Source organism: Anguilla anguilla, chromosome 2 (assembly GCF_013347855.1).
Source record: "Anguilla anguilla isolate fAngAng1 chromosome 2, fAngAng1.pri, whole genome shotgun sequence".
Lineage (NCBI taxonomy): Eukaryota > Metazoa > Chordata > Actinopteri > Anguilliformes > Anguillidae > Anguilla > Anguilla anguilla.
Window position 1 is genome coordinate 37928631 of NC_049202.1, and position 18808 is coordinate 37947438.

Below are 18808 nucleotides of genomic sequence, written 5' to 3' on the forward strand. Positions count from 1 at the left end.
TGTCAGACTGGGTAATGTTTTTTTGATCTTCAGTCGACCAGTTTTGGTGATCACACACCCACTGTTCTTAGCTGACAGGGCTGGAACCTAGAATGGTCTTCTGTTGCTGCAGCCCATCCGCTTCAAGGTTTGACTGCATTCTGCTTCAAGGTTTGACTTTCAGGGATATTAAGAGCAGTAATTTGAGCATGTGTGGCCTTTCAAGTGCTTGAAAATCGCTGAAGGGGTGCTGTTTCGAGATGCTGGAACTACCACGCCTGGCTCCCACAATCTTACTACAGTCAAAGTCATTTATCACGTGTCTTGCCCATTTTTAATGTTTGTCGAACAACTAAGCCTGCTTCACCATGTATATCGAGTTGCAGTCACATGATACTGTCTCAAGTAGCCGGCTATGCGTCAACAAGCAGGGGCCTATGTAATACAGTGGCCACGGAGTACAGAGTTAGTCATTTCGCCAACGGAGTAGTTGATTAGTTGTTCTTAATGCAAGGTCAAATTATGTAGCCCCTTTAAAGCTCGTTAAATACTTACGGAAACAAGGACGTAAAATTTCCACATTTAGGGGGCACCCGGATTTGAACCGGGGACCTCTTGATCTGCAGTCAAATGCTCTACCACTGAGCTATACCCCCATTGTAGCTACTGTGTTTTAAGTAGACTGCATAATCCATAGGCTGCTATACGTAACATATTTTTATATGTAACGTTTTCGCTATTTATACTAATTCGAATTCGATTTCGTCGCTACGTAGCAATAAAGAATGACAAAACAAGGCAGAGCTAACAATCCACCCACACATGCTGAAGTCTGCTGGCTTAACGCATTTTCCACGTTGGTACTGGATTTGTACTGTTCGGGGTGATTTTTGCTAGTAAACGTAGCATATGCTTTCCCATGCAAAAAGTATCACCGTTTACATGCTGCTTATCCATTTTTCTAATACAGTTCAAACAAACGAATGCCTATATAGTAAACTATCGGGCCGGCTAACTCATGATATGCAGTGCAAAACGTTTTTAAGTGCACATAGTGTCACTGTTTAGGCGTATCGAGTGGGCGAACTCATATGGTGGATATGCGGAATGCTCATCTTTGCAAAGGGAAATAAAAATGTAGCCTGCATTTTTAGGACACAAGGTGGCGATCAAAACAAGGGAAAGATGCAGGGCTCTTTCGAAATTAGCTCCAGATTGGCTTTATCATGTCGAGCCAATTTGCCGTTTTCTTTCTGTTTGTTTGCATTTCGTCGTTAATAATTTGTATTATTACAATCTTATGAGTTTGTCAGATTGATAGCAGCTAACGGAGTTAGAGTAGCGTGGATGTTTTCTAGACAAAACGTCACTGCCAGCCAGTCAGATAACTTGCTATTCAGTTTTCGTCATGTTGCTGTTCGGTTATATTTCATATTCTTTTCAACATCTCCTTACTCTCAAATAAAATGCTGGCTCGTTAAAATACCATTAGTCAGTGAGATAAACTGGCCACACCTGACCAAGCTAACGAATTCGTGAACCAAGATAAACGTGTACGCGCAAAGCTTAAACGGGGACCAGTGTCTTCTTGGAAATGTAATGGACACTGAAGCTAAGGGTAGCAAAGCATATAATCACGCATTTTATGAAAACGTATCCGACCCATCCTAATGACTACATGAATGGTTGTTGTAACCAAAAACTACAGAAGATGAAAGCAACGTCAATGAAACAACCTCGTTTCATTTAATGCGCATCCCCGCGGTAACGCCCCCTTCCCTCCTCAGTAGTGCCTCTCCTCGAGAAAGCGCAGCAGTGGGCTGTGCTCGTGCACTTCGCCTCAGATTCGTACGCCTGACAGCCAGCGGTGCATTACAGCAAGAGGAGCCGTTTCCAAGGACCGGGTTACTATAGCAGTTATACATACGGCGTGTTCTATCATTGATAAACATTATTATTGCTATAGATATTTACTAAAATTTCCTAACACCTACAATTAGTATCCTGCAAACATGAATCCGTTGTGTGGCAGATGTAACCGAGTCGTGTACCCCACGGAAAAAGTGAATTGTCTGGACAAGGTAAGAAAGGGGAAGAGAAAATCTTGCATCTGTGAAATGCAGAAAGCGCGTCCATCTTCTGGGATGGATGTCTCGTTGAACACCCGTGCGGCTGTCGGAGACCGGTTGTTTTATTTATGAAAACTTGTGGCTGTTTAAAGCTTTGTTCACGGCATCCGAAAGGAAGTAGGGCTATCTGGAGCGTGTGCCTGCTTTTGCAATCCTCGACTTGCAGCAAATGTTCGGGTAGCCGGCTAACTACGGGCAACCTGTCCGCGTCCCTGTCTTGTGTATTTGGGTCTATCGTGACGAATGGCGGGAGTCTTTGACTTATGCCGTTTAATGCGGTTCGGTTGTTATTGTTAAATTTCAACATAATATGAATTCGTATTGGTGACCAATTTAAGACAATAAGTTAATAAATGCTGATGCTTGCTTAGAATTCTAGCTGTTCGCTTCCTGTTCACAGAAATAAGCTTGCCCGCTAATGGCTAACGACGAGCAAATGAGGCCGGGGAGCCACACAGGACTAGCCGATTAACTCCGTAGATAGCTTTAAGTACTGATTTTTTTAAAAAGCAAGCTTTCGTGAAAATGATTAGGCAAGATTAACCGAGCTTCTTGGCGATCAACACGTGTAGCTACGTTAGCTCGCTAGCTACCGTACCTTAGACAAACAGTGTCTTGCGCTAACTGGTTGCACACCCTGTCGAATAGCAAAGTCATATTTCAGTTTTGTTAACGGATGAGTAACAGTGTAACCGGGGTGGTGGTACTATGGTAGCTAGCTTGGTTTGTCGTGCGCGGTCAGCTTTTCTAATCGGAACCACATCAGAGGACGTGCCAGTTCATTATTGCGAACAGTTTAACTAGCTGGCTAGTCTGTCAACTGTACATGAAGCTAGCCAACGAACCATGAAACTGAATAACTAATGTTAACTAACTGAAAAGTGTGTAATCAATTGAGAGGATTCTAATAACTTTGAGACGGATATTTTCTTGAAACAAGAGCTGTAAATCTGGGTAGTTACCGGTATGGTAATCATTACCAGCTAACGCGTTATCTGAAAAAGGTCGTCGAACATGGTTGGTTTTGTGATTTGTTAATGGTCCTGGCCTTGTAAACATGAAAATTGGAACTTCCAAATGGCGAGGGATGGTTAGCATGTCGCTTGGTGCCATCCGGAAATATTACTGTTGAACGCCATTGTGCGCGTCATTTGTAATTGGCTGTAGCGGGGTTTGCGATATATAACGTTAAATTTAACTAAACAGGTAAAATATGGAATGCTTAAACTACTTTACCCAGGTCACAGCTTTCGTTTTGACAAAAGATAGAGACTTTTTGCAAAGGCCGTTTCCTTCCACGTTTACCCGCTCTGATACAAGGTGACGTTTGCTTGTACCTACTGCCGCCTTAACATTAAGAGGTATTTTTAAACATTTGAGCCTAGTGATCTATCGCGGCGCCGGATGGGGTTTGTTGCTGACAAAGGAGTGGTTTGTTGAAATGTTCAACTTTGCAGGTTCAGCTGGGAGTTGTAGCCAGTTATTGTAACTGGCATTGCAACCCAGTTAAACTAGAATCGAGTGTGAGTAGAATTAGAAGTAATTTAGTATTTTTATTTTTATTTTTGTGCATTTGTGGGAGCGCTTTGACAAGGACAAGGTTCTCCGAAACACGACTTGTTTATGCGTTCCAGGAAGGTTTTGCTTCCTCTTTCTATTTGTTATCTAAACGAAGTGGTTACACGTTCCGTTTATTCATTTTTGAATAAATAAATATAAACACCCCTTCGATCACTGTATTTATTCCTTTAATAGAACTGTACTGACATAATGCGTCTTGTACGACCTATTTGTGTGTTTTCATGGCAGCGAAGAACGCAACGATCGGGTCGGTGCTGTCATACTTACGTTAGCATTGAGGTTTACTGCATTAATTTTTTATGGTCGCGTAATAGTAGTTATCGTGTTAATTTCACAGCTGTTGCTGACTATGAAGATGGCTAGCTATGAGCATAATCCTTATACCTCAGGATTTCTGTGCAGTGAAATGAGACCTGCTAGGAGAAGCGTGAAGCTCCGCATTCCAGCCGTCCGTCTCAGACCTTCCCAACCTCTCTCCTGACCAAATACACCCGTGAGGGAACGCTGCACCCCGTCCTTGTCTGCAGTGCCTTTCTGCATCGGTGTCCCCTGACAAAATGGAGGAAAATGACTGGTTTTACCCAGCACTGTCCTCCTTTTCTTGGTGATGAATGAGCCTGTGAAGAACGGCAGTCTGTTGGAACTTTGTGCCAGGAAGGAACTTTGCGGAAGGAAACGAGTGTTAAAGAGAAGGCGAAAGCAGGGTGGTAGACGGTGTCTCTCATCGGCCCTTTAAGGACATTTTTTACAAAACATAATGCTTCTTTTACCTGACACATGTCAAGTCCTGTGTATCATGTGCAAAGCCAGACACTTGTCTTTGTTTGACATGAATGGCAGGGAGAGTAGCATTCCAGGCTAGAGTTTAAGTGAGGACACTCCGCAACTGGAAGTGGACGTTGTGGAAGCCAATCACATACGGAGGCCAGGAAAAGCTGGCTATTCTCTCCAGTTTACTACACTGTCTCCTGAATGCTCGTCATAGCAGTACTGAGAGGTTTAAGGATTGGCATCTAGAAGTTGTATAATATAGGGAATGTTTTTGTGGTAAACATATCTGTGTTGGTTCTTTTAAAATATAATAAATTTCAAATAGATTGAATTGGCCAAAGGGGAAAAAGCACACACAAAGAGCTGGTCCCCTAGTGTGCCTGTATAGCGTATCAGAAAGGCCACGGTGTGGTCAGGCTTGGTTTAATGAGTGTACACAGTGCAGCCGGCTGCTGGGATCTGTGTCGGTTGTGCGCGACACTTCCGTGCCAATGGGGGAGGCTTGTAGAAGCAAGGTGGAGAAGAGCCCACATGCTGGGTGTTTGCATGCATGCAGCCTGTCTGTGTACCCGTTACCGTTAGCGTGCTTGTCTACGGCTTAATATACGCCTTTAAATCCTCCGCATTTAAATAATGCATGCGTTTAAATTCGGCACAGGATGCGTGTAATTACATGGCCGTAGTTGACATTGCTTCCTGTGTTTGTGTATTTTGTGTCCTTATTGATTTTTGCCTGTTGAGTATAACTAGCAGTCTGTCGCGTTCGGTTGGCTTGGTGATCCTGTTTCACCGTGGCCTTGTCTGAGGAACCATCGGTCGCCTCGTCTGCGTTATTCCCCGGGTCTCGTCAATATTTAATCGGCGTAGGCAGTCGCGCGTAACCGTCCGTCTGTTCTGCTCTCCCACGAACGCGGAGAGGACAGCTCGGCCCAGCACTGTCAGAGTGAGATATCGTAGCTGGACCACAGAGCTCTGAAACTGGTGTTCTTGAGGGCTGTGGTCATTGTGGTTGTTTTTGTAGGAAACCCTGAAAAGAGGCGAAGTTTTGGTGCTGTATAGGCATGGGACATGCCTCACGAAGCCCTAACTTGTTGGATGGCATACTTGCCATCCCAATATGTGTATATATATATATATATTTCCATACATACAAACATATATATATATATGTACACACACACACATATATATACATATATGTATTTGTATATATATGGTGTTTGTCAACACAGGTTGTGCCAGTGAAAGACAATGAGGCCATTATGAGGCTAAGAAATAAGAAGAACAGTCAGACAGCCAAACTTTATGCTAACCAAAATCAACTGTTTGGAACATCATTGAGAAGAAAGAAAAGCGCTGGTGAGCTCAGAAATCACAAAAAGCCTTGGCACAACTCTGTTCCTCATGTTGACATGACTGCAAATGCAATCAAAAGCCTAGAATTTGACTAATCAAAAACACCTGTGAAGCCATTTGTCCCAAACGTTATGGTGCCCTAAAATGTATCAAAATGTTATTAAAGCCAAATGTATAAAAATACGCTTTAATAGAAGTGCAGGATCTGCACTTTACTACATGTGAATTGTTTGATTACTAATATAAAATTTCGGAGTAATGAGCGTAATCAAGAAAAAATAAACGTATACATAAATATACCACTTTGTCCCAAAGATTGTGGAGCTGAGCATTAACACTGTGGGAATAGTTTAGCTAATTCTGGCCACACACTGCTGAGAAATATTTATTTTTAATTTTTATTGTTTTCAGAAAGAATTTGCAGATGTATACAGAATACATTAGTTTGAACAAAATTACAAATGCTATTCAGTTAATAACAGCTAACAAACAATGACATATGACTTATGTCATAAGCGCCGATGCCTCAGACCTTCCACAGGCTCTCTGTGCTCGACTGCCTATGCCTGAGCCAGTGCTCTCTGCGCGCCCGAGCCTGCTGGCACACCTTTGCCATAACAGTGCTTTAAATGTGTGCGGTTAGCATATGACCTTAGTGCTCATGTTTGTGCGAAGTACCGGGCGGTGGTGTAAGGGTCATGTCTAGAAGATAAATGCCACGTGTGACTTATCTGCCTGAGCGTGTGTGATGTATGTTAGGCTGTGATGTAAGGACTTTGTCTTAAAGAGACTCGCCACAGGCGGCTGCCTTGTTTAAGTTTGTGTGTAGTTAGCGGGGAGTGATGGCGAGACAGGGCTGCTTGAGATAATGAGTGACTAAAGGGTGCACTCTCCATGCTAACCACACACACTGAAGGGTGCACACTCCATGCTAACCACACACACTGAAGGGTGCATACTCCATGCTAACCACACACACTGAAGGGTGCACTCTCCATGCTAACCACACACACTGAAGGGTGCACACTCCATGCTAACCACACACACTGAAGGGTGCACTCTCCATGCTAACCACACACACTGAAGGGTGCACTCCCTATGCTAACCACACACACTGAAGGGTGCATACTCCATGCTAACCACACACACTGAAGGGTGCACACTCCATGCTAACCACACACACTGAAGGGTGCATACTCCATGCTAACCACACACACTGAAGGGTGCATACTCCATGCTAACCACACACACTGAAGGGTGCACACTCCATGCTAACCACACACACTGAAGGGTGCACACTCCATGCTAACCACACACACTGAAGGGTGCACTCCCTATGCTAACCGCACACACTGAAGGGTGCACACTCCATGCTAACCACACACACTGAAGGGTGCACTCTCCATGCTAACCACACACACTGAAGGGTGCACTCTCCATGCTAACCACACACACTGAAGGGTGCACTCTCCATGCTAACCACACACACTGAAGGGTGCACTCCCTATGCTAACCGCACACACTGAAGGGTGCACACTCCATGCTAACCACACACACTGAAGGGTGCACACTCCATGCTAACCACACACACTGAATGGTGCACACTCCATGCTAACCACACACACTGAAGGGTGCATACTCCATGGTAACCACACACACTGAAGGGTGCATACTCCATGCTAACCACACACACTGAAGGGTGCACTCCCAATGCTAACCACACACACCGAAGGGTGCATACTCCATGCTAACCACACACACTGAAGGGTGCACTCCCTATGCTAACCACACACACTGAAGGGTGCACACTCCATGCTAACCACACACACACTGAAGGGTGCACACTCCATGCTAACCGCACACACTGAAGGGTGCATACTCCATGTTAACCACACACAGAAGGGTGCACTCTCTATGCTAACCACACACACTGAAGTGTGCACACTCCATGCTAACCCCACACACTGAAGGGTGCACACTCCATGCTAACCACACACACTGAAGGGTGCACACTTCATGCTAACCACACACACTGAAGGGTGCATACTCCATGCTAACCACACACACTGAAGGGTGCATACTCCATGGTAACCACACACACTGAAGGGTGCACTCCCTATGCTAACCCCACACACTGAAGGGTGCACACTCCATGCTAACCACACACACTGAAGGGTGCACACTCCATGCTAACCACACACACTGAAGGGTGCATACTCCATGCTAACCACACACACTGAAGGGTGCATACTCCATGCTAACCACACACACTGAAGGGTGCACTCCCTATGCTAACCACACACACTGAAGGGTGCACTCCCTATGCTAACCCCACACACTGAATTGTGCACACTCCATACTAACCACACACACTGAAGGGTGCACACTTCATGCTAAAACTGGTGAAACAGAGTGAAGTACGCAGTTTATGCCACTAGTGATTCTCACAAGACCGCCCGCACATTCCATGCTACCGGTGAAAGACTTGACATATGCACTCTCCGCACCAAAAACAGGTGAAACGGATTATAAATAACGCACAATCCACCTACAGCTGCACACTCCATGCGAACTACTTTGAAAAGGACGAGAGCGGGCCCTCTATGCAAACTTCTCCTCCAGGTTCACCAGCTGTCCGCCAGTTATCAGCTGACAGTGTGCTGAAGGCAGAAAGTTGAAATGCAGACTTGGCGGGGGTGGTGTCTGACCACAAACTGTTACAGAATTCTGTTACCCTGCCCTATGTGGAAGCTTTGTGCTACGTCTGTGAGCTGAGGCTGTGTTCTTTCCTAACCTGCAGAAGCCTGTGAATAGCCTCACGCCCACGCCTTCCTCCCCCCCTTCGTCCCCTCCCCACTATCTCAGACACCTCCGTCCCCTCCCCACTATCTCAGGCACGCCCATAGTCAAAGGGCTGAATTTGGAGTTAATGAACTTCACTTAAGTTTATTCCGTCTGTTTTTATTTGTATCCGTTCTGCCCTTTCTGAAAGTAGGTGCGCGGTGTTGAAGATGAGGGCCGAACAGCGTTAGGCAGACAGTGCAGCGCTGACTGCGTGCGTCTGCGGGGAAGGCTCCTCCTCGGACCGGAAGCCGCCGTCCCGCCGCCGGCGACCGCGCGGACCCGGAGCGCTTCGGCGCGAGCAGCCTCGCCGGAACCTTCTTTTCCGTTAGCGAGCGGATTTGAGACGCGAGGGGCGACGCTGAGAGTCGCGGGTTTGGTGTAGGTGGGGTTCCGGCGGTCGGCTGAGCGGCGGCGGGGCGGTCTCGAGGGAGCACAGGTGTAGTTGCGGAGGGGGAGGAGGAGGAGGCGCACGTACGGTGCAGGGTGAGAGGAGGGAGGCGCTCGGGGAATCTGGGTTACTTACACGGCTCTCCAAAAAAAAAAAAAAAAAAAATGAAGGACAAAGGGAGTAAAATTCACTCCCCGCCTCTGCAGCACAGAAACACGCTTCTCTGTTCTCTGTCTGGGAGTCAGGCTCTGAGGGGTGGGCCCCTGGTGTGTGTGTGTGTGCGCGCGTGCGTGCGTGTGTGCACGCGTGTGTGTGTATGTGTGTATGCGTGCGTGTGTGCATGTGTGTGTGTGTGTGTGTGTGTGTGTGTGTGGCGGGACCGTTGCTGAAACTGAAAGCATGGCCCGCTCAGCTCTACTTCAAGGGTGGGACGGCACTATTCACACTTTGATGGCTATCAAGACTCCATACAGAGTAGCCACTTAGTCATTCAGCGCAGCTCATTGGCAGACACGCACGCTCCCCCCCCCCCCGCCCCGCGGCCGACAGAGACGAGGGCTGCGAGCGCGTTCGCACATCGAACAATGGCGCTGGCGCCCGCTCGGCGCTGCGAGCCGTCCTCTCAGACAGCGGAGAGTCTGACACACTGTCATCAGACGCCGCGCGCAGCCGAGCGCTGAGGGAGGGAGGGAGGCGCGGGGCGTCTGGAGCTCAGGCGCTGATTCGGGCCCCGCCCGCTCGCTCACTGCGGCGGCCGGCGCGGCCGTGACGCCGTTACCGCTGCGTCGGCTCTGGTGTTACCCGCCCTCGATCTGTAACGGTGTGCGGTCTATTTTCAGAAAGGATGAAACTCTTTAAGAGTGAATCTGTTCTCCGAATTCATACCTCTGACTGTGTGTGTGTGTTTATGTGCATGCAAGTATGTGTGTGTGAGTGTGAGTGTGAGTGTGAGTGTGTCTGTGTCTGTGTGTGTGTGTCTGTGTGTGTGTGTGTGTGTGTGTGTGTGTGATCAGCGATGCTGTTCTATAGCAGCAGGCCAGTAAAATGGTGGCTCAGCAGTCAGAGTTCACCCCTGAAGCCGCAGTGGTCTTTCTTGCTTGTGTAGAGCTGAGACTCTGCACTGCCCTGATTACTCACACCCCCAGTAGCAGAGTCTCTCTCTCTTTGAAGGCCCCCTCTCCAGGCGAAATTATGATGGATCAGACGTACGTAGCACAGATACCAAGAGGAGAACCTATTGATGTACAGCTTAATCTCTGAAATATGATGTCAAATTGGAACATTTTAGCATTTAAAATACTGATTTTCGCGCAGAAAATTAGTGATGGTCTTAAGCACTAGTTTTGGGACTCTCACACAGCATTTCTTTTTAGCAGATCATTGGAAAGTGTTGTTTGAGAGTCATCAACATAATATTGAATCATTTTCATTGATTAGAGCTTCTTGGATCCTAATTAATGTTGTATTAAACTTAAATTATATAATTGGAAAAATTTGTGATGATACGAAAGATGAATCTTGGAGAACGGATAGGTTAGCACTAGCATGTATTAGGAATACAACCTGCATGGCCAACAAAGTATTTTCTTCAAAGGATTATTGTTTTTCAGGAATCAGCCTAAGGTGCACTTTGAAGGGCCGGTCAGGTGGGGGCTGGGTCGTGCCTGCCCGGGAGAACAGGCTCGTGCACGGTCACAGTTTGTGAGCTAGCTGAACCCCAAACTCTGGCGACTGGCCAGCGTCAGTATTTATTCAAGGGCCCAGAGGGTTAAAGTCCAGCCCCTTCACAGAGCACACCTCTGGCTTCGCTTTTGGTTTTGCCCCCCTCCCTGCGCGTGGGTGTCATATGAGGGTAGTGGAAACGGGACACGGTCAAGTCAACAGGTTCACTCCTCTGGAGTTGCCCCCCCTCCATCTGCCAGTGGTGCGGTCCTGAGTTCCCCCGCCCCTCCTGCGGTGGTTCGGCCCGGGCACCTGCGTTGTCTGACAGAGGGGCACAGAGGGGCAGACTGCAGAGCCTGCTGATGGGGTCGACCTCCGCAGGTCCTTTGTCAGCAGGAACGAGGCTCCGCCGGCCTGCTGGTCCCGGACACGTTCTGGAGCGTCAGGGGACTCGGACAGTCGATAAAGCCCTGAACTTGACTCTCGACGAGTACCGAGACCAGTCTCGGGTCTGCGAAGGTCGAAAGAACGTCGACTTACTGATTTTTTTTTTTTTAAAACAGTATTTTATTTTTCTCAGGATGCTGTCTCATTAAGGGCAGTTTGCACACATGAAAGAATCCGATTGTTCTTGTTCTTCCGGAGAATTCCAGGGCGGTTGTTAGCAAGGGGGGGTCCGTATCTGATTTGTACACTTCATGCGGACCCTCTGACCACTGCTCCGTGACATGGACTGCAGGCTTTTACAGGACAGAGTCCTAGTGAAGCACCGGCTCTTATGATCTACAGCCGAGCTATAAGTGTTAGAGAGGGCGAGAGAGGGGCCGTGCTATGAGAGTTATGGCCCCAGCGGTAATGACTACTGCTCCCTCCTGATAGAAGCTGTGAGTTATGTTATACTGCTTTGCCCTGTGTGTGTGTGTGTGTGTGTGTGTGTGTGTGTGTGGGTGTGAGAGAGAGGGAGAGAGAGAGAGTGAGAGACCGGTGAGCTCGTATAACGGGTAGTTACTGTATTGCGGGAGGGATGTGGAAAAACAAACCCTTCCATAGTGTGCCATGCGGGCGAGGTAATGAGGCCTCCCTCAACAGTTTCTCTCTTTTTATCCTTCCCGTGGTGTTAAGAATAACAAAAGTGCTGTTTTGCTCCCTGGCATGTCTTCTCACCCCCCCCCCCCCACGTCACTCTCTCCATCTCAACCCCTGGCATCCCTTACAGCTACTCTGCAGTCAGAATCCATGCAGTAGAGAAGGGAGAGAGAGAGAAAAAAAGCTCCGATTCAGAAGCAGTCTGTTTAATTTTTGTATGTGAAATGCATCTCTGATACAAATACAGTGAGGTGATATAGCTGCAAGCAGTGATGTCGGAAGCCGAGCACAAAGGGTGAGCTGTAGCGCATTGGGGAAACTTTATGGGCTGCAAACCTAATCCAAATACCATTCATAGCAACTTTAGTTTGTATTGGATGTAAGGGTACATATTGTAATAATTATTCGAAAACTGGAATTCTTCAGCAGCACTTAGGTTGGTGGTGGCATGAAATTTGATACACATGATTTACATGGGTCTCTCCAATTTGAACACATACTGAATTTACAGGATGTGTGGTCAAATATATTTAGCACATTGCATGAATATTCATACTTAGTTTTTTTTTTTTTAAAGAATCTTGTACTGAGGGGGACGTGCTTGTCTGGACTGTTGCTGGGAGGCTGTCTGAGGACTCCTGTCAAATTTCATTCTATTTGGGCTTATGGAGCCAATGCAGATTAGTATTTTGCAAAAAGAATCCCATATAGGCCATATTGTACTGTAACATAGTATTCCTGTGAATGTTTATCCACTTTATAGCTATCTATCATCCCTTCAAGTGTTGTTGTAATTGTTGTTAATTTGTTGACATCAGCACGTTGTATTTTTTTTAGCGTAGTCACCTAGCGTATGACAGTGAGTGTATAGCTGGCTACAGCTAGCATCCTAGCGGCATCTTCAGGTTAGCGCAGTTGTACCACTGCATAAACGGCTGATAATGTTATTGCTATGCTCACGATTCATAAAAAGATGCCTTTTAAATATAGCTACATTGCAGTCATAGTTTATGTTCCTCAGAATGCGTCCTATTTAAGTAGATACGCTTTCTTTATTTGTATGTGTATATTACTACACTTCCAAATGATCACTTTGTTTATACGCCGCTTCTTTTTTAGCAACCACACACTGACACCACACGCCCTGAAAATAAACCCTGATATCATGCCCTCAGATCTCACCCACAAATATAATAACCCTAGATTGTGCTCAAGTTGTTGTGATGTATGTCATTAAAGTGTGAACTGGATGTTCGGACTCTGTATTCTTATCGATACCCCACTGTGATGGCAAGAGGTCCTGAACCAGTGCGGGTGAACATTGTGGGAAAATTAAGAAAACGGTGCCTTTTTGAAAAAATTCAAAATGGCAGAAAATCCAACATGGCGGACGTTATGGGTTCTATGACGTTATTTGCTCAGGATGAGAAGCTAGAAATGTGAAAGAAATTTTGTGCATGTACGTGAAATGGGTTGTCCCTTGGTGGGATGGCCCTTGGTGGGATGGCCCCCTTACAATTTGTGTATGAGGCGTGGTCTGATACAGTGGGGTCTGGTCCGATATCGTGGGGTGTGGTCTGATACTGTGGCGGTGTGATATGATATAGTGGGGTATGGTCTGATGCTGTGGGGGTGTGGTCTGATGCATTTGGGTGTGGCCTGATATCGTTGGGGTGTGGTCTGATACATTTGGGTGTGGTCTGGTAGAGTGGACTGATGTTTTGGGGAGTGGCTCATTTGCCAGGAAGGTAGAGGCGATGTCAGCCAGTCGCTGGGCGTCCTGTCCAGGTGCTTGTGTTGGCCATTTGATGAGAAATAAAAAGCAGAAGCTTTGTCCTCCACTATGAGCTTCCGATTCTCTCCCAGATAAGACTTAGAAAGATGAAAAGGAATAGTGGCTTTATAATGAGCGTGCACTTCTCGCTCCACAGTGACTAGCAACGGTGTAATGAGGAACTACTGTGAGAACCTAACGTTTCCTTCTTTTTGTTTCTTTCAATTGCAGTACTGGCATAAATCATGTTTCAGCTGCGAGACCTGCAAAATGACTCTGAACATGAAGAATTACAAAGGCTTTGAGAAGAGACCATACTGCAATGCGTGAGTATCTCCCTGCCTTCCTGTGTGTGTGTGTGTGTGTGTGTGTGTGTGTGTGTGTGTGTGTTTTTGATGCTTCAGTGTGTGTATGTGTGTGTGTGTGGTTTTGGTGCTTTAGTGTGTGTGTGTTTGTGATGCTTTGTGTGTGTTTGTGTGGTTTTGATGCTTTAGTTAGCTGTGCAGTGAGGCCAGGAGCCACCCTGCTGTGTCCCAGTCTGCCCCATCCTCTCTGTCTCCAGCTCATTATTGCACCCCCCCCCCTTCCTTCTCGCCCCCCCCCCCCCCCTTTCTGAGCGAGAGGGTCGGATCGGGTGTGGGAAAGGGCACGCCCCCCTCCCCTCGCCCCTCCCTCGCTTCCTCACGGGGGAAATCGGGGAGGGAAATTCCGCGAGTTCCACTGCAGTGACTGAATTCCCAGGCTGCCCTCAGTTCAGCTCTCAAACCCGTGTTCCCGGTGCCAGGATTCCCCTTCTCATGTCCCGCGCCTCCCGTTCAGGCTCCCCCCCCTCCCCAGCATGCACGTCTGCGCGGGACTCTACGCGCACGTGTGCTACTGCAAGGCTGCCGATGCTGTGCGCAAGTGTGTTTACCAGGGTTGCGGGTGAGCTTCCAGTGGAGTCCTTCACTCCCTTCGTCTTTGCTGTCCGTCTGTCTTTCTGTCTGAGCAGACGTCCCTCTCTCAGGGCGAGAAAGGCAGGCTGCTCACAGAAGACGCAGGACAGATTCCCGCAGGAGCCGTCCGTGTGCCGACCGGGTCTTTAAGCGGCGTCTCAGATTAAATTAACCCTCCGGAAGAGACCTCCTCCGACAGCGAGAGGCGCGATCGCCTTTCAGTCGAGCGCTTCCCTCGTTCCCGAGATCCTTTTTACTGGAACCGAACGCCAGCCCCACTTAAAAATTAAACATAAGAATAAGAAGACGGGTCTCGCTGACATTTTGGGGATGGAAACGTTGGTCGAGCCTCTCGCTTCCCTCTCCAAAAGGCCAGTCTGGGTTTCCAGCAGAGTAATTAGGCTCGCAAGGATTAGACCTCTTATCATTAATTGCTGGAGGAAGTCGGCAGCTGACAGGTCCCCCCCCCCCCCAAAAAAAAGCAAAAATACAAGTTCGAGAGAAGCAGCAGGGATGCCTACGACCGTCCAGCAGGCTGTCGGCTCGCTCCGTATTCGCCAGAGGTGCGCTAAAACAACTGGCGCAACGTACCCTGTTTAGGCGTATTACGGAGCGTGCCACCAGCAAACGGGTGCCTGTTCCAAAGGTCTTAAGGAATCCACAGACGGGCCCTGCCGAGAATAGCTGCATGCGAACCAAAAATAGACACGTACACAGGAGGGAAACGGAATGGAGAGTATCGGCTAGTGCTAAATATGTGGGATTTTTTTTTTCAAAGGAGAAATGAAGGAGAAGTGGAAGACGTGTGTACTCGGTTGTAATTACTCTTGCGACGCTGTCTCGGGAAAGGGTTAAAAAATAAACGAGGGCCGGGATGCGCTGCCGTTTCCGTCGTGTTTGATGGATGAAAACCCGAATGGCCTATCGGGTCGTTAAAGAATATCTGACTATTCAGATAGCGAGCCCAGTAATGAATGAAACTTTCATTGCAGCTTTCATAAGCTGAGAGCTGAATCAATTTTAAGGTTCCGCGCTTTCTTCCTGGATGCGTAATCTACCCGAGGGGGGAGGAAGGTAATAGGTTTTCAGTGCACTGTGGAGAAATCGTCGTCTTCCTGTCGGTTTCTCTGCCCTCATTACTCCTAGCATTCAGTTGCGTTAAATGACCGTTTCTGATCTGATTGTGTTATTTAGGGGATTCGGCTTTAGCGGTTATTGTGAGAGCCGAGCTATATTGTCGGTGTCCTCAAATAAATAAGATAAGCCTTTTATTTTGTTATTTTTGGATCGATCTGAGGTCCTGGGTCGTGCCGTAAACAACTGAGAGGGAAACAAATGAACAGCGCTATTGCGGCTTGTGAATTTTGTTGCGCGGTGACAACCACTTGTTTTTAAGGGCGCTAATCCGCGAAATATTTTTAGCTCATTGAATGTCAGCCGTTTATTAATGGCTGTGGTTGACCATTTGCATGTAGAATGTTGAATAAGCACTGTGAAAAAAGGTAATTTGTGAAATTTATTTGCAGACGAGGGCCGGATTAAAATGCTCTGCTGGTAAACAGTTAGGTTCTCTGAAGTGTCTTATTTTTCTGTATAACATGGGAGTTTCTTGTATTAAGTTTTCTTTTAAATTGTACACTAATGCACGTGGTGCTTTGTCGTTCGCTCTCGTAATAGTCTCATCTGGTGCTGGGTCTGGGACGGTGTCTGTAAAAGTGAATAAACGAGAATAGGGAAACATTGGTAATGTATGCATAAAAAGTAAATGTCAGGTCTCGCTGGCCTAACCTTTTATATGAAAATTATAATCCTGGCAAGCCAGTCCAATGAAACCGATAAGTCTTCCACAGAGCTCCTAGATTTATCCCTGGATGACCCCCTGCGTGTACCTCCAATTTCCGATTTCGATAATTAGTCCAATCATTTACTCACTCTGACATTTTAAAAGCATTTTAAGGATGTGATGGAACTCCAGTGAACTTCGTGTTGTAGTTGACGGTCAAAGAGTGCGTAGGCCTCACGATATACAAAAATCCCAACACTGATCCCTGATGCTACCATTCTCCTTTATTTTAACCCCTGTGCGTGTGGCGGTGGGTCGCCTTGCGCTAACGACGGCTATCGTTTATGTCCCTCTGGAGCCACCGTATCTCTCTCCCTGTGGTATTCGGGCACCGAGTCTGTAAATGGAAGCGCTGTGCGACGCGGCCATCGGGAACGAGAGTGAGGTGCGAGGCCGGTGACAGAGCAGGCCGGGGGAGGTGTGTGTGTGTGTGTGTGTGTGTGTGTGTGATTCAGCACGAGGTGCTGGGGAAAGAGGAAGCGCCATGGGCACGTCCGCACCCTCAGGCAGGACCTCGCCCGGAGCAGACTCAGTGCTCGTGTGGGCGGGGGGCGGGGGCGAGGGTTGGGGGGGGGGCACAGGCATGATGTGGTTTGAGGATATGGTCAAACGACCCTGTGGTCAGCACTGTGTATGCAGTTTGTAGTGTGTGTGTGTGTGTGTGTGTGTGTGTGTGTGTGTGTGTGTGTGTGTGTGTGTGTGTGTGTGTGTGTGTGTGTGTGTGTGTGTGTGTGTGTGTGTGTGTGTGTGTGTGTGTGTGTGTGTGTGTGTGTGTGTGTGTGTGTGTGTGTGTGTGTGTGTGTGTGTGTGTGTGGGCTCTGTGCTTGCAGTTGGTCAGCATCTACTGCTCTGAGAAAGCGGTCTACAAAACCGGAGAACCACAGGTGCACGCACACACACACAGTGAGAAATGCATACCCGTACACACACGTTCTCACACGCGCGCACACACACACACACAGTGAGAAATGCATATCCGTACACACACGTTCTCACAGGTGCACACACACACACGCAGTGAGAAATGCATACCCGTACACACACGTTCTCACGCGCGCGCACACACACACACACACACAGTGAGAAATGCATATCCGTACACACACGTTCTCACACGCGCGCACACACACACACACACACACACAGTGAGAAATGCATATCCGTACACACACGTTCTCACAGGTGCGCACACACACACACACACACGCAGTGAGAAATGCATACCCGTACACATACGTTCTCACACGCGCGCACACACACACACACACAGTGAGAAATGCATATCCGTACACACACGTTCTCACACACGCGCGCACACACACACACACAGTGAGAAATGCATATCCGTGCACACGTTCTCACAGGTGCACACACACACACACACGCAGTGAGAAATGCATACCCGTACACACACGTTCTCACGCGCGCGCACACACACACACAGTGAGAAATGCATATCCGTACACACACGTTCTCACACACACACACACGCAGTGAGAAATGCATACCCGTACACACACGTTCTCACGCGCGCGTACACACACACATGCAGTGACTCTTACACGCAAAGACACACACAGTGAGAAATCCATATCCACGCACGGGGAGCAGTACACACATACACATACATGTGCAGTACCCTTCTCTGTGAGGCCCTTTTGCTCAGATAACTCTATTAAGCCATCTGATAGGCATGCCCACCCTCACGCAGTGGCCATATAGGGTGTGCCAGTGGGGCCTGGGTATCCTGTACCCATCACCCCTCACACAGTGCCCATACAGGGTGTGCCAGTGGGGCCTGGGTATCCTGTACCCATCACCCCTCACACAGTGCCCATATAGGGTGTGCCAACGGGGCCTGGGTATCCTGTACCCATCATCCCTCACACAGTGCCCATACAGGGTGTGCCCACGGGGCCTGGGTATCCTGTACCCATCATCCCTCACACAGTGCCCATACAGGGTGTGCCCACGGGGGCCTGGGTATCCTGTACCCATCATCCCTCACACAGTGCCCATACAGGGTGTGCCCACGGGGGCCTGGGTATCCTGTACCCATCATCCCTCACACATCAACACCTATACTTTCTCCTGGGAGAAGAGCAGGGCTGGGGCAAACAAGTCCGCCATCTCCCAAAGCCATGGCTCACATCCACGTCTTCAGAGCTGCAGCAGAGCAACTGAAAGATGTCCCTCTGTTTTGCTGCCACCAGTAATTAAAAATACAATCCAGCAATAACTGCTTGCTGTGTATACATTAGTGATGTGTAGTGTGCTGCTAAGCAGACGGTTGGCATAGTTAAGAGCTCATTTTCATTTCATGCCACCAAATTTCCATATTTTTGAGGATGTCAAAAGAGCAAATACAAATGCCCATTCACAATTGTGGGAACTAACCGTAAATGGGTTTAGTTTAAACAAAAGTAATATCATTAGCATAGAAATGCATAACGTTGTCTG

The 18808-nt window shown here is 47.9% G+C and overlaps 1 protein-coding gene and 1 non-coding gene across 2 annotated transcripts in view; one reads left to right on the forward strand and one right to left on the reverse strand.

Moving 5' to 3' along the window:
- Positions 1-563: 563 nt before the first annotated feature.
- trnac-gca lies at positions 564-635 on the reverse strand. Its single transcript has one exon. It is a non-coding gene; the product is annotated as a tRNA-Cys (tRNA).
- Positions 636-1787: 1152 nt separating this feature from the next.
- The window catches only part of LOC118220552 (LIM and SH3 domain protein 1-like), a 35635-nt gene continuing 18614 nt past the window's right edge, over positions 1788-18808 (forward strand). Inside the window, exons 1-2 of the mRNA XM_035404391.1 lie at positions 1788-2060; positions 13802-13896. Of these exons, the coding sequence (XP_035260282.1) occupies positions 1992-2060; positions 13802-13896 (164 nt within the window). The 5' untranslated portion in view covers positions 1788-1991. The remainder of the gene's footprint in view (positions 2061-13801; positions 13897-18808) is intronic.